The sequence below is a fragment of the Colias philodice genome, chromosome 20, assembly GCF_061535455.1.
Source record: "Colias philodice isolate Cphi_HAF_F1 chromosome 20, ilColPhil1 Martin Lab GWU primary, whole genome shotgun sequence".
Lineage (NCBI taxonomy): Eukaryota > Metazoa > Arthropoda > Insecta > Lepidoptera > Pieridae > Colias > Colias philodice.
In genome coordinates, this window is record NC_143105.1 from 3,758,563 (window position 1) to 3,775,221 (window position 16,659).

General features: G+C 33.2%; 3 protein-coding genes across 6 annotated transcripts in view; 2 read left to right on the forward strand and 1 right to left on the reverse strand.

Moving 5' to 3' along the window:
• Atu (Another transcription unit) overlaps positions 1-16,659 on the forward strand; it is a 463,287-nt gene that overhangs the window by 246,850 nt on the left and 199,778 nt on the right. The window lies entirely within an intron of this gene.
• Positions 1,558-4,699, forward strand: LOC149479358 (uncharacterized). Of its 2 annotated transcripts, XM_089707971.1 has the most exons (3): positions 1,558-2,127; positions 2,253-2,271; positions 3,854-4,699. In XM_089707971.1, the coding sequence occupies exons 1-3, from the start codon at positions 1,623-1,625 to the stop codon at positions 3,927-3,929; spliced, it is 600 nt and encodes a 199-aa protein (XP_089564097.1). In that variant the 5' UTR covers positions 1,558-1,622; the 3' UTR covers positions 3,930-4,699. The 2 variants fall into 2 exon arrangements, with proteins under 2 accessions (XP_089564097.1, XP_089564096.1); XM_089707970.1 differs by lacking the exon at positions 2,253-2,271 and having other exon boundaries at positions 1,558-2,149.
• Positions 4,720-16,633, reverse strand: SIDL (SIDL trafficking protein particle complex subunit 10). Of its 2 annotated transcripts, none has more exons than XM_089707929.1 (15): positions 16,335-16,633; positions 16,057-16,265; positions 15,282-15,674; positions 14,831-15,130; positions 13,736-13,915; positions 12,931-13,166; positions 12,515-12,697; positions 11,616-12,023; positions 10,901-11,384; positions 10,415-10,591; positions 9,880-10,110; positions 9,273-9,533; positions 8,901-8,982; positions 8,415-8,543; positions 4,720-7,972 (listed from the first exon to the last, which is right to left on the reverse strand). In XM_089707929.1, exons 1-15 carry the CDS (start codon positions 16,396-16,398, stop codon positions 7,839-7,841), a joined length of 3,471 nt encoding a protein of 1,156 aa, XP_089564055.1. In that variant the 5' UTR covers positions 16,399-16,633; the 3' UTR covers positions 4,720-7,838. The 2 variants fall into 2 exon arrangements, with proteins under 2 accessions (XP_089564055.1, XP_089564054.1); XM_089707928.1 differs by having other exon boundaries at positions 9,273-9,529; positions 9,873-10,110.

The window sequence follows — 16,659 nt, forward strand, 5'->3', positions numbered from 1 at the left end:
TTCTTAAGATGGCGTTCAAGTCAAGAAATATAAGATACAGCTACGTGAACACATCAGAGCACAACAGCGTCGAAGATTTACTCATCTTCACGGACGGGTCCAAGACTGAAAATGGCACCGGTGCTGGGGTTTTCTCTGAGGACCTAAACATTAACATCTAGCACCCCTTGGGACCCCGTAATACAGTCTTTCAGGCTGAATGCCTAGGACTTCTACTTGCAGCTTCAGCCATAATCAAAAGGAATGTAACAAATTTTCGATTCGGATCCTATCGGATAATAAAGCAGCACTCATGGCAATCAAAAGCCATGAAATCACTTCAGGGTTAATTCTAGAGTGTCACCTAGCCCTGACTAGGGTATGTGATCTGGGAAAGTCCCTAGTACTACAATGAATAAAAGGACACAGTAACTCACGAGGAAACGATGCTGCTGACATATTAGCCAGAAGGGCATCTCAAACACCGGTCATGGGACCTTTTCCCATTATACCGCTACCTGCAAGCTGGATCCGGCTGATGATTACCCAGCTCACTAGCACTGCACAAAAAGCAGAATGTTCAAGCAGATCTGACTGCAAGCAAGCCAGAGAAGCCCTACCAAACATTGACTCTAGACTTGCACGTCGAATTCTCAACCTACGCAGAGTGCAACTACGTGTAATAACAGGGACCCTAACAGGGCACGGCCCCTTCAACAAACATCTCTTTAATTTAGGGATCACAGACAGTCCGCTATGCAGAGCATGCAAGGCGTCCGAGGAAACGGCAGCCCACGTCATCATGGAATGTACGGGGGTTGCGGAGTACAGGGCAAGACACCTGGGGTCTCCCGGGTCCCTCCTTGAAGCCTTCGGCAGCTCTCACAAGCTGCTTGGCTTCATGTGCTCGGGTGGTTTCAGTTTTAGCTGGTTTCCCCCACCTCCATCTCTCACGCAAAATAGGCGATTTTGGTAAGGGCATCCGTCAGAAATTATATTATAAGGCAGCTGTTGGCTAACACAATGCTTTTCCAGGTAATTAATTACAAACGAAACAAAAGTGCTAGACGTCAGGTCAGCAGCTGTTTCGTCATACCAGTAACATGTACAATGCTTAGTAATTTAATTGACTCTACGACCAATTTGTTGGTATCTTTACGCGCATAATGCGATGGTAGTTTTGGAAAAGCATCTAAAAAATCGTCTAGAATGGCAATTTTTCGGTTTGTTGAGTTTGATGGAGAGGCACGTATTAGGATACTTTCTTCTTGGTTTGAAAGCATGCCAAACTCACCACTTTTAACCCAGGAATAAACTATAAATGAGCCCAAGGAAAGCGTGCTTAAAAAAAGAGAGGACGCGTCAGGGTGTAGTTAGAATATATTGCCAGCAAAAATGACGCAACTTTTGTTATAAGGTATTGCTACACTTTAATATTTGCTCAAATTGACTGTTTACAGAGAAATGACCTTTATGGGCCTATGTATTACTCTATTTTAAGTACGAAAATGCTATAAAACGAAAATCGCTAAAATGTTAGTTAGGAGGTACCTATTGATACTTCATCGTCGATATTAATTTTTAAATGTTGTGACCAAAGTAAAATTTAACTTGATCCTCGCTGTCCAATTTGTAGCAGACCCATGAATAGGGAGGCGAAGGAAAGTTACAAAATGGGTTTTCGTTGGCGATGCAGGCGTCAGGGATGTAATAAAATTATAAGTCCTCTGAAAAATACATTCTTTGAAAGAGTTAATATTATACCCTTTTTACCAATAATTGGACTGATTCTCCACTTCCTGCGTCGAGACAAAGTGACGCAGGCGGCAAAAGACGTAGGGGTGTCAAAAAAATCGGCAATCCAGATTTATCACTTTTTAGGGGAGGTCAGCGATACTGCAGAGGCCCATGACCGAGATCTGATCGGTGGTCCTGAAGATGTTGTAGATGTAGATGAATCCCACCTCTACACGAGGAAGTACCACCGTGGTCGGCTTCTGCAGCATCAAGTATGGACTTTCGGTTGCGTGAGTCGTCTGACTAAGAAAGTCCACGTGGAGTTGGTACCGGACACGACCATGGAGACTCTGCAGCCTATAATAGGGGCAATGCCTAGTGTTAAACAATACACACCGCCCATAAGCATCCACTCCACTGGGAATTTATATAAGTATGTATTAATTAACCAATTGACCACCGAGCGCCCCGATCGGGACGCGACACAATAGATTATCTATTGTGTCTGTGATTCCGGGGACTGATGGATTAACAAATTAGATGGATGGAATCGAAGTAAATTCCTATTATGTTTTAACTAAAATTCAACTCGACGCCAAATGATACAATATTTAACTGTTAACCTCGTAACGCCCAGATACCTATTAAAAGGCATGCAGCTCGATAGTGGTACCGGCCCAAGCTGTTATCCAACTTTATGACATAAACGCCCACGGTACCTTTTTAAAGGTATCTGACAGTATCTGATTTGAAAACGCCGTAACATTTTAAATTACGCGCCAAATCTAATTACTGTTTTTTATCCGGCTACTGGAAAGTATGTTTTTGTCTATGGTTAAGCAATAGTGCCAATAGAAAAATAAAATATATGTGATTTCCGGCGAAAAGTCTGGCCATCTTGACTGACTAGAGGACGTGGTAAGTTCAATCCATGATTATTGATGCAATCTTAGGTTTTTAACTGAGAGTATCTTACTCTGCTTGTTGACAAATAAGTAAATATTATAATTACATTTAGATTTACGCGAAAATAAAGAATATGCGTGTAAAATAACCTCGTAAAATCTGGATACCTTTTAGAAGGTATAAGAGTATTAACATATTATTGGATTTTAAAAGGTATAAGGGAATAAACCACTAATCAATTTGATTTGCCTTTGCAACTTATGATTTAGACCGTTTTCTCCTTCATAATATAAAGTAAATTATTTAGTCTGTTACAGAATATTTTAGTACCTATCCTTTTCAGGTAACCCAATGAGAGATGAGCAAATCGAAGAAGCTTTAGAAGTATTAAATCAGTCAGATATAGAAGAGTATGAACTATTTGGAGATGAGGATTACAACATATAAACCAAAACCAAGAAAGCTCTTCCAGTTCTGAAGAATCTGAAAATAATATTTTTTTATTAAAAACCAACTCTTATTTGCGAAATTATTTAAAATTTCTATAGAAATATATCAATTTACCTACTATCATTCTGATTTTAAAAGGTATATGGGTTGCTATTATATAGTGTTTTTGGGTCCAATTTAGAAACTTGCTAATTTTTGCTTCTGTCATCTGTTGGAAGTGGATTTCTTCTGATAGAAATCCTAAAACACGTGATAAACTAGCCTTTAAAAATAATAAGTACAGAAAATAATGATCATATTGTTCAAAAATTGATATTTTTTTCTCAGATTGTTAGTGTGAGATATCTTTTTGGTCATTAAAATTTTGGAAGACATGTATTAATCCAAATATTTATGTTCATTGTTTTTTGTAATATAAAATAAACCCTATATTGTCTACCGCTAATCAATAATTTAAAAAATACGAATTTTGCGAAATCGGGTTTTGTAATACATTAAAGCCCATATGCCTAAATAAAGAATAACGAATTTGGGGTTATTTAGTGTCTCAAAACCTTCCACTGACATACATTTACATGCAGAAAAAATCCCACGCTCATACGGAAATAATAAGGCACTTTTTTTAGATTTCATCACCTCCGGGTCCGCACCATGTGAACCTTTTAAAAGGTACTTGGGCTGCAAGCCAATGTTTGGTAAAAATAGCCTGGGCGTTACGAGGTTAAACTACAATATATTTAAATAAATATTTAACGATTCATGTGTAAAGTTTAATTTTTAGATTCGCACCAAGCTCCAAGGGTTGCAGACTTTCACGAAGATTCAACAAACAAGTAAATTTTGTTCTTACAAAATGATTTATATAAAGTAAGATTTTATGTGAAAATATTAAGGTAAAGTCTTTGTGGTTTAATAAGTGGGGAAGTCAGAAAGACAAATCAAGTATTTTTTTCTATCTTTCTGTGCAGTGGGGACAAAGAAGAATGAAAATATATATGTACTCCTTTATAGTGGCAACACTTTTTTAATTTGCTTTTAAAAAAGAAGTGTAAAATGCAGTGTGTTTGAATTATGTGTACTGATTATATTATCATATCTATATATTCCGTATAAATTTAGATCCATGTATGTATTAGCAGATACCCATTCCCTCAGTGGCAAATTAGAGATTATATGCATCAAAATTATTCATGTTTATGGTGATGGATGTATTGGCCTATGTATGATATTCTTATTTATACTATAGTTCTTACTGTTATCGTTATATAATCACCAATGTTTCAAATTGTCAGTCCTTACTCCTTATTGTATTCTCAATAGTATAGAATTCACCGATTTTAAACTTGCAAGTTGTAAATGATGTAATATACCATGTAGATGTAAATAATCAAAGTTTTTATATTATCTATTCCTATTCCCCACATATCCTACCAATTTTATAAATGCGAGTCTGGATTTGTGTATGTTTGAAATTCTTTACTGAAAAAACTATGGGATTGTTTTGGATGAAACTTTACAGTATGTTAGCATTGTTACACGAGGCAGGCAATTACCTGACTTTCGTAGTGCCATTCTTAAATACCTACACAGATAAAAGAGGATAGATTTTCTTGGGTTTGGAAGTGGTGGAATAATACAAAACAGAAATAACAATAAACATCTTTATTGACAGCTAAGTATTATACATGGTAGGAAATATAAATACAATCTTCAGTTATACAACTTAAAACTATTTACAACAACAATTTAATAATTTCTGATTAATACTAATATACTAATAATATAATAGAACCAGTAAAATATCATTTTTGAAAACGAAAGCATAATATAACTATTATGTCTACATATTATTTAAAATTATGAAAATATATTTTGAAACCTCTACTTAAATAATTATACGAGTATATTTTTCTTATAATATAATAATGTTTGTCGCAATTCAATGGAATAAGTTTATTTGCTTTGGTTTTGAAATGTAAAGCAAAAATGAACTATATGAAAATTTATAATTTAGCATGTCTTTGGTAAAAGACATTGAAGATATTAACACGTTACATAGGGCAACATATTTTATTCGTACTATTTATCAAAACGACACACCTACCAGTTTTAAATATGAACCTAATCTTTCTATTATTTCAAATAAATTATTACCTACAAAGTCTACTTATTATGAACGATCATAATAATGACGATGTTGCGCAGTTTTTTCAAATCAAATTTAAATAGATCTACCATATGCATAGCTAATTACCTAATAGTCCCCACTTTTCTATTGAAGTTTTAACAAACTGAAAATATGAATGCACATAATATTACCATATTCTTATTATATCGGGATGTAATTCTTGAATTTTCCAGGACGATTTTCTGTTTTATTATTATGACCACAAAATTTTTGAAAAGTGGGACTCAACAGACAACATTTCAGCAATGTACATTCAACTTTATTTGTATCCTTCCTATTCCTTAGAATACATATAAACTGAGGTAGAAGCGGTATATAAAAGCATGTTCCGTTTGAAGTCAGCCAATCAGCCAGGTTGCGTTTAGTCCATTACGTTGCTAACTCTTTTCGGCAAATGGTTTGACTGTACGGTTTGAATGGTTTACTGTGTAAATTTTTATCTTTGCCCCACTAAGGAGTATGTGAATGTGAACGTTACTATGTTTGTGTGTGGGTAGAATGTTTATGTAGATAACGCGGAAAGGCTTTGACTACTAGTTTGATTGCATAGACCACTTCTATGTCAGTTTATATATGTATTCTAAGTCCTATTCTTAAAAATAAGATTTAATCTTGATACAACATTTATATTGTGATAAATATAATATCTAAATGACACATAGAACAAATGAATAATTGATAATAACATATATAAAAAATAACAATCACCGTAAGCTATCATATTAACATAAAATCAACTCCCGAATATGTGCAACATCTGAATGATTATTGACTATAGACAACTAACATTGAGAGATTATAAATTAAGGAAACCCTGAATAAAGAGTTTTTATAACATAGATAGATACCGCGTAATGTAACTGTTAACAACCAAGTTAACTTTATAACATTTTGATCCAATAAAAAGTTTTAGTAGGTATTGAGCAAACAAACGAAGCCATCTATTATGATACACCATTAAATATTGCAGCACCTAATTGAAATTCACACAATACTTACGAATGAAAAGCTTTAATAAATACCTGTAGCTTAAATTTTTGAATAACTTACAAAATGATTTGAATTATTATGACATTTTGAGATGAAATGTGATTGAATATTGCACCCAGTTAAATTGTACGAAAACCTAAAGCTTAAATATACCTTTCTCGCTCTATCCTATACACATTCAATAGCGTAAAGAGAGATAAATAGATTAACGGTCGACACAAAAACATTTATCACAAATATCAGTGGTCCGACATTACACACAGAATAATTTACCATTTATATAATGTCTAGTTATTAATATACAATTTCGATGTACTCTATGGCTAGGCTACTACACAGAAAAATCAGTCAGTGACCTTTTACTTATATGTAAGATTATATGACAAAAACAAGAGTATATGTTGAAAATGGCAACGGTAGCATAGATTTAACCCTTTTTGTTTCTCTTTTTATTGTATGTAAAACAAAATGAGAAAAAATAAGTTTAAGTTATGACTTATAAAGTCTATTATTAAGAAGTGATCATTGCTTTCACTTATTGATTGGAAAACGTTCTTCGAGTTAAGCAACATAAAGCGCGGTAAGTCTTTTGATGGGTGACCGCTAAGTCATTTTTGTTGAGTGTCTCTGTATTTCATTGAACACTTGATAGTTGGTTCTGTTAAAGGTCATTGTGACCTTGTGTATTTTTGTATAAGGTTTATTTTTGAGTTATCAAAGTTCTTAACATGTTGTTGTTAAAAAACTTTAACAAATGTGTAGATGCTAGAAAAGTTGTTGAGCAAAAAGAAGAATAAGTCAAGTAGCATATGCCTTGTAATTTTCTCTCATATTCATAAAACCATTAAATAGAATTGAATGCCTTTGTTAATTATATTAATTTAATATTCTTTGAAGCTCAACAATATAGAATCAATAACTAGCAAGTGTAAGCAGATATAATCAGCTCGAAATAGTTGCAGGTAAAATCTTATATTTCACAATTAATAAATACATCCATATTAATTTAATTGTACCGTTTGTGTTGAAAATATTATATGTAAACATTCTAAAGCATGTTTATTTTAATACCTGCTGTTTGATCACCAACATCTTATAATAATCCTTTGCTATTTTAAAATTTCATATCATATCAATCTATAATTTTACTATAGGTATTCCCGATTGATGTTACATTTTTCAATTACTAATATTCCATATAGATTTCACTTTTTAATCAATCTATATCCATACAGATATTCCTCAATAACATCATCATCCAATTTAAACCAATCATATTCACTAACCAGTAATATAATGCGTCTTATAATTTCTTATTCAAACAATTTTCATTTGAATATACCTATAACATCTATACCATTTGCTTTAACACCCCTCATACTAGACAGTTCTTTACAAATACTTCTTCTACGACGTTACACTTTACACCAACCACATCCCACGTTGCACTACACTTTGACACCAACCACATTCCACGTCACACTACATGTTTCACCAATCACATCCCACTACATTTTACACCAACCATTTTCCATGTCGCACTACACTTTGCACCAAACAGACGTCAAACTACACTTGACACCAATCACTAAACAGTGATATCCAAGTGCTCTTTAGGTGCTGGTGCGAGTACATGCACCTGTTTGGTTTTTCCCGCGTGGAACACTTGTCCTGGACTGAACGGTTCCAATCGAGGGTGGGCCGATATGTCCTTTTTTGGATCTGGAAATGAATAATATTTATTTATTGTTATGTTTTTGGTACTAAACTAAGACATTATATTGATAAAACAGTTCTTAAGTTTAACGATAATATAAGCTTTCCTGGAAATGTTATAATATTTATTTATTGTTATGTTTTTGGTACTAAACTTAGACATTATATTGATAAAACAGTTCTTAAGTTTAACGATAATATTAGCTTGTTAAGAGTTGTTTTTCAGAAAGAAATGTGCATAGGAAAAATTTTAGATAATGGGACATTCCAGAATGGAATTTAAATTCAGGACAGGTAATAAAAACAAAAAGGTATAGTATGTACTTACTGAACGTTCAAACTATGTCACGCGTTTATAGACATGCATTTTAAATTGAGTATAGTTTTATGTATTGTATCTATTGTGTGATTGATATGTATTCTTATTATTGGCAATATAAACCTTTACCTTTGGTATTAGCGGCGATGTATTTAGAAAGACGCACAGTGGGTAGCGGCAGGTAGCCAGCCACTAGCGGCATAACATCCAACGTGACACATTGTGGTTCACCGGTATTCATCTCCATTGTTATTACACCTGAGAGAAAAATATGTATAAATATAACTAAATACTACCGTACTGTACCATAATATACTGTTACTAAATGAGACATGCTCATAAACAATCTTGATAAGTAACTATTGCAGATGTAAGGGTAGTGAAAACATTTTGATTTCTAAGGGCTGATTTTTCAATTCGTGGTTAAAATTTATTCGTCGAATAACGTATTAAAGTACCATTTTAAAAATGTATTCTTATTGCCCGTATTTGACAATTTACAGGTGGCATTTTAATATTATCGTGTAATATTTTATTGAACGGGCAAGTTATATCCAAGGATTGAAAAATCGGCCCTAAGTCAATAGCCACTAAAAGCAGAGAACATGAACTCACCAGCAGTCCTCCCCAACACAGCCCACATGGTCTGATCAGCCAACACTTCATACATCAAAGATGTGTAATCAGTTTCATTTACCTGAAAGTATGTATTACATTTTAAAATTTAAACTGTACCATTAGGATTCAGGCGAAATAATTAGCTAAGAAATCATACCTTGGCGAATAAAAATTAGGATGATATTATTACTATCGAGTTTAAAAGTTACTTAATATTGAATAGAAAGAATGTGTTTACACTATTATACCACAATTTATTTCTCACAGTAAAAAAAGAGCACAAGGGAAAATCTCAAAACTATCATTTTTAATAACATAACAATAATATTTTCTAAGAACTAAAAAGTAACACTTTGTAATGACACTTACCCGTTGCACACTCAAATGCAAGCAGCACACCTGACTCGCCCTACAGAAATCCGACCCCTTACCGGGCTCCAACTTAGTCCGTATCACGAACAACGTTGTACAATCTTGTACATCGAAAGGACAAGCGAATGTTCTAGAAACTTCTTCCTTTACAAGCCGGTATTGTACTGTGAAGTTCAATTTCATTGGCCCAGCTTTAACTAGCGGGTCTTTGAGTAACTCCCACATGAATAATGCGATCGTACCGTCGGAAGCTACTGTCTGAAATTGAATAGTAGGTATTAAAATAATAATGTTGTGGTTATTTTGATGAAATGATGATGAATATAAAATTGAGTAGACTATGACTTGAATATGAGTAGAAAATAACTGTTTAATGGTACTAGTATTTATTTTATTCCCAATATAACAAAGCAAATTGTATGTTTAATAATGTGTACAAAAAAACACACATAAGACAAAATTTATATATACCTATGTAGATATATATAAATTTAGTCTTATGTGTGTTGTGGTATGTACCAGTGTTAAATTTAAAATAATCTCAAAAAATATGGTAATTTCATCTCTTTAAAAAAATCATCAACACAATGACGTCACAACTTACCATATTCTCACATTGCTTCGGATTCAAGTCAGACACCGTGGTATTACCATCACAGTCCAACTTAGGTTCCGTCAGTATAAACTGTATGTCATGTGCCACAGTCGACTTGAGCGTGACGTGCACTAGTTTCCTAGTGTTTGATGTTAGGAGCTTCCAATTAGCTATCATAGGGGGTGAAAAGTGGAGGGGCACTTCCATTACTGTGTCTAGCCAGGGGCTGGTTATCCACACCTAGAAGATACGACATTAATATTATAGATAGAAACATATTATTTATTTTAAATTGCATTAAAAAAATATGAATTGGTAATTAAATACTTAGATGTAATTAAAAATGTTGAACAAAAGTTGAATCACCGAAATTCAAATGTGCACAACTTTTAAACGAGTGCATAAAATTGAAAAAATAAATATAAAAAACAAAATAATTCTACCCCCGCTCCGAGGCAAAAAATTTCTCAAACTATTTTTTTTTAGTTTCATTTAGATTCACATATGTTGTTAAGTACATAGCTGGTGATGTTACACAATATACCGTATGCTCTATACTCTTCTCTCGCTTGGGCATCAGCACAGCGAAGACTCTGAGTGGTATCTTGGTGGTGTGGAACGGTTCCGCGGCTTCCAGTGGAATGGTCAGCTCTCGGGCGAGCGCTGCGTTAGTTCCGTACCGGAGGTGGAGCCCTGTGGACGCTCGGAGGTGGATTGTGTTCTGGAAATAATAATAAAATTAATAGACAGTTTGGAGAATAAATAATAGTAACGGATGGAACTTTAACGGATGTTTAACGAGATTAATTATTATTATTTATTCCGACATTTCAGGTAGTCTGTGCAGTTATAACCACGCTCGACTCGTATTCAAAAAGTGAAGATCTTGGAGCTCATACTTACTTATTCCATTATTTGATTATATTTGGACTATTGGGTTTCTGACATTTAAAATGCCTACATAAATTATGAATATAGATCATCAAGATAAGATACAGTGTAAGTGATAAAAAATATATTTATTTCTTACCTCTTGCAATCTAGAACTTCCGTTACTAACAACCAACTCCATGTCATGTTCCAAGCCAGCCACCAAATCCTTTTTCGGCTCCACCTTATTCAAATAAACACTAACACCCTGTGTCACCACCTCATAACCCATTTTCGTATTAACCAATACATCGGAAATATACTCCAATTTCCCTTCAATCAGTAAGCAAACCAGACCAAGTTTGAACGCCCCACATTTATCTGCTATGCACTCCAGTAAAATGTCATTCACACCTGGCCGGATTATAACGTTTTCATTTGAGAAACAATTTTCATAATTGATTCGTACTGGCGCCGATGGTTTCCTGTATTTAGCGCTATCCGATCGTTTGAGAGCCATCTTTGGGTTTTGACATTCGACTGTCACTTTTTGGAGGGATTTGTCTTCCTTGTAGTGCAATTTAGAGGTTATGTGCATAGGGTCTAGTAGAGGATTCTTAGGTTTTAAATCGTCCAGTCTTATACTAAAAGAAAAGATATAGGTATTATTTCTCACTTGATAGTTGGAAAATGGCCATATTGTGAAAATTTGCATAAACGCTATAAAAATAAAATTGGCAGGCATTCAGAATTTTTATTTACATAAATACGTTCAGAATTATTGAAACTAAGAAGCTCATTAACAAGCCTTATCTGAAATCTGGAACACAAAATATTTGCATATCCTAATTTTTAGCAGTTGGATGGTAACTTACCTCGTGATAAAATTACTTGGTGTGACGTCATCATTCGACTTCTTCGGACTAGCCTGTGTACCTACACTACTTAAATCAGTCTTATAGTTCTTAACTGGTGTCTGTTTGTCCGTCTTATCCTCGCACATATCTACACAGATCGCTGATCGCGTACATACAACGTCCTTCGGCAGAAAGCTCTCCACGACCAAGCGACATTGAACCTTATTATCAGAGATATAAACACCACGTTCGGACGGCAGTAAAGTTGCTGAGATTATACGAAAACAATCATTGAGCTCGGCTTGAACGGAATCTTTTTCAGTGAGGTTCTCCTTTATGGATTTCATCATCTCTTCGAAATAGAAGTGTCTGACTAGAATCTCTAATTCGGCTGTGCTTGCTATCCTTGCTGACAGTGTTGTGTATCTATAATGAACAATATAATTTTAATAAGTTTTTTTAAGTAAATAATTTTTTGAACAACTAAGCTATTTTTGTAACATTTGATGATGTACTTAACATGTTTTGATTCAACAAATATCTTTGTTAGCTACATTTTCAATGACATAAATATTAAACATTTTAAAAAGATCTAATAATAATAATAATCAGTCATAAATCCTACTTCCTACTCAAACTCAAACATTCATTTATTCAATTAGACTACTATTTAGTAGCACTTTCGAATCGTCATTACATAGTATTTTTAACATTTACCACCGATTCGGAAAGCAGTATCTATGGAGAAGAATCGGCAAGAAACTCCATAGTTGCTCTTTTAAAATAATGTCATAATTTACTAATATTATAAATGCGAAAGTTTGTGAGGATGGATGTGTTTACATTGAATGCGGGTACTTTTCAAAACCAACCCGTAAACCATGTTTTTTTAAAGATACATTTACAAAATAGCTTACCTATCAAAATCATTCATTTTCTTAGCAGCGGCGACCAATTCGAGTCTGGTTTGAGCGGCCAGTTCCCTCCAATCTTGTTCTTCATAAGAACGTAGTGCATCAACAAGGAACACCACTGCTTTGCTTGTCTCCCCCAATTCTGAATAGAACGCTGCTAAATCCCTTCCTATTTGTCGGGCGAATCTAATGAAATGTAAACATTTAATATTTAAAAATATTGATCCTTGAAATAAAAGGCAGAATGAAAAGAAATAAAAAAATTATTAGTAAATGTTCTTTTCCTTTAAGCTATAATTGCTGCAAACAACAATAAATTGAATGAAACGAAAATCTGGAAGTTTCATTGATCATTTTTAATTATTCTAAAATTCCCGTAATTATAAATTATGGTAGGTAAAACACAAAAATTTACCAACCTCAGTCTTCCAATATGCTTATACGTGCCCATAGCCAATTCGGCTAGCTCCAAATAATATTGCTGGAAGCTTGTCTTACTCCCAAGTGCTTCCTTCAACCTAACCGTGGGAGACTGTTTGTTATTGTTCTCCGTGTCTCCCATCCCTGCTGATAGCATGACTACGAGGTGTAGCTGTTCTGATGAAGGTTCCGGAGAACCTGGTAGCAAGCCGCATAATTTGCCTAGAATGTGCAGCTGAAAAGGAGATTATGTAGGTGTTATTTCAGTTTTAATGTCATGCATAAAAATTTTATGTACAATTTTTTACATAAGTAGAACTAATGCTAAGAAAACTAAGGCAAGGCAAACTTACATTTGTGCAGTGTTTTTGAAATTAATATTACAGTATATTTATTTATGCATAGTGTCTGTAGAGATACATATTCATGTCATACTTTTTAAAATATTTTTTACCTATCTTTCAAACTACAGACTTGAATTTCGAAAGGAAATAAAATGAGAGGAAATAAAATATTGTAATAAAATTCATTATTATACATCACTACATAGTATAAAACAAAGTCGCTTTCTCTGTCCCTATGTATGCTTAAATCTTTTAAACTACGCAACGGATTTTGATGCGGTTTTTTTTATAGATAGAGTGATTCAAGAGGAAGGTTTTAGTATATAATTTATTATGTTTTAGACAAAGCAGGCGAAGCCGTGGGCGGAAAGCTAGTATGTTCATAATCATCAGTTATAAAGATCTGTAGTCCATAAAAATCAGAAATTCTAAACCTTATTCCTACTATTTTACAAAATACCTTATCCTTAGCATTATGCAGCAACGGCGCTTGCATGTCCGTGCACGACTCGCACACACGCAGCGTCTCGACGCACGCGAGGTGCGCCCAGCACGCTGCAGCGCCATCTATCGATTGCGCGTTTAGTAGCAGTAGTTCCACTAACGTGTTGTGTATGGTTGTGAGACAGCGGGACGCTATCTGAAAGATGAAATTATCTGTATAGAACTTGATTAATAATTTCAAGTTCTATAGGTACAGATGCAGGCATGATAGAATACATGATCTCTAGTAACTGATACAGACGAAAATGTAAGCCAAAATTAGAGTACTTACATACTTAAAAATTAATAAGTAATTAATTAATAATGTTGACAAAATAAAGTATTTAATATTAATATTATTTATTTATTTATTTACTCTTTATTGTACAACATATTAAAATAAAAGTACGTAAAACAAAACCATTTAAAATGTACAAATGGCGGACTTATGGCTCAAAGCCATCTCTGCCAGGCAATCTTCAGGCAAAGGCATATTATAACTTAAGGTAGCCAATTAGAAATAGTAAATTAAAAATGATTATTGTTTTTAAAGCTACAAATATCATGTTCCACTTGCATTTTATTATAATAAAGTATTTAAATCAAATTCAAATATGATTAAAGCACCAAAACGAAAAAAAATTGGATGTTCTATTTCACTGAATCATGAATATCTATACTGTAAAACAAATAAAGTCTTCCTAAAGATCTCCGCTAACTGTATTTCAGCATTTCTTCACATGTGACTAGTCAAGTGGAAACAAGTAATTGATTGTTATTTGGGAATGCTGATAAAACAATCAACTTATTAACCAAACAGAATGTTCTTGGAAGAATTAATCTCAAAAAATAATTGGTCTTCAATAATATCAACATGATGAAGACAATTTAAGTAGTTATTTACAGCCAATTTAAGAAATTTTATAGACTTATGGTAATGGGCTGCTTAGTTGAATTTTTCTATAGTTTCATCTTCAAATAAATAGTTGATTCAGTTGAATCCAAATAGTTATCTATAACTTAAAATTTAATTTGCACTGGCAATTGTACATAATTTTAATTAATTTTTTACCTCTTCTGGCTTATCAGTAAGTAACAACATGGCACTTTGTCGTATAAATAAATAGCTTCTAAAGTCTAATAGAGAGGCTTTCTGCTTAATTATAAGTTCCCGTAAATGTTGTGGCACCGTGGGCGTCAGTCTAATGGCCTGCCAGGATGTGATCTGTTGCTTGAACGTCTCAAGCCATTTTGGACTCTCCGTTACATTGGAATTGAGTACAAATTGAGAAAATAGTGCATCCAATTCATCGTATTGGACTAGAGCCTCCTCATATAAACCAAGCATTTCTAGCACGAATGCTAATTGCTCCTGAAATAGAGATTAAAAATTTATACATCAAGGAGTGATATTTTTTATATGTATTTATAAATAAGTAAAGACTGCTGCAAAGTATCAGACTAAACATACAGCATAATATGTTTTCATACAAATTTTACAAGCTCTATAGAAAATTTGTTACCTGTAAAATAAAATATTTACAAAAATCCCATTCTGGATCATTTCGTCGTTCCCTTTGTTCTCTCATATATTCCTCAAACTTATTTAATGCTTTATTATATGCCACTAGAACAAAATGCCTGATTTTCGCCACTAACGACCTCCATGATTCAGCACTCCTTGCTTCCGATTTGATAGGATTTATAACAGAAATAAATCGATCTTCTGTTTGTTTTACGGCAAAATCACCTTTAATTTTATCTAGTACTGTTGTTCTTGGTAATAATTTGTTTGTCTTCCTTATATCATAATTCTCCACTAAAACTACCATCCAATCTGTTATATTGTTTTTCTCTAATTGTTTGAACCATATCTCTATATCTTCTCTTAGTGTTGTTTTATAATATTCTATATCCTGGAAAAGGAAGTTAAAAAAATTATAATTTAAATTTAGAATACAAAAAGTTATCTTTTAATGTTGTGAATAAATAAAAAAAATATCAATTAAATATCTGTAATTAAAACACATTATTCAGTTATTAGTTAGTTATTACATGTAATTATGTATAATAAACTGTTTAATTGCATATTCATGCTAGATATTTATTACTGTAACTGAGTAAAATATATATTTCTAGGATAAAAATTTAATGTTTCAATGATATCTTGATTATTACAAACATATGTTTCATACATACGAATAAAAATATTTTTTAAGTGATAATATTAATAATCATAAGGTCATGTTTTATACATGTAGAAAAATACTTAAAACCAATAAATATATATTAACATACCACACAGTCAGTCCAATAAATATGAAAAATGGGACGTTTTAACAAATTCAGTTCAGATTGTACTTTGTCCTTATATTTGATGAATGAGGATTCTAGATAAACAAATTTTGTGATACGTCCATATGACCTCCTCCATTCACAGGAATCCTGTGGTATTGCAGCGACCAAAGGAGCTTCTAACGTACAGAATAAGTTCCAGTCTCCCGCGCCTAACAAAAAACAAATATTTTAAAACCATTTTACACTCCAGTATCGAACTTCTTGACAATATAACTTACATGTTATTATTGGTTTATTTGTCATCCCTTCTTTATTAGCTGGAGAACTATCTACACCCTTCATTTTACATTATCAAGTAATTTTCTAAATTTCATGTACATGACACCAAAAATCCTACTTAGCTAACAAGGGGAGTCCACCCACATTTCTATCATATAAATAGAGACCACCTCAATTAAAAATAATAATCTTAATACAGCCTAGTATGTAAAATATGCAAAAACAATACAGTAATCAAATACAAATTCTTTTTATTTCGAAAAGAAATCCAAAGTGGTCAAAACGAAATTTTGTCAAAATTCTTGTCAATGTCAGCAAAGTGAC

Coding starts and splice junctions, on each gene's coding strand:
- LOC149479358 (XM_089707970.1), top strand. CDS start 1,623: ATGAATAGGGAGGCGAAGGAAAGTTACAAAATGGGTTTTCGTTGGCGA. Junction 2,150..3,853: donor TCCACTGGGAATTTATATAA/GTATGTATTAAT, acceptor TTTAATTTTTAG/ATTCGCACCAAGCTCCAAGG.
- SIDL (XM_089707928.1), bottom strand. CDS start 16,398: ATGAAGGGTGTAGATAGTTCTCCAGCTAATAAAGAAGGGATGACAAAT. Junction 12,024..12,514: donor AAAATGAATGATTTTGATAG/GTAAGCTATTTT, acceptor TGTTCATTATAG/ATACACAACACTGTCAGCAA. Junction 11,385..11,615: donor CCAAGTAATTTTATCACGAG/GTAAGTTACCAT, acceptor CTTTTCTTTTAG/TATAAGACTGGACGATTTAA.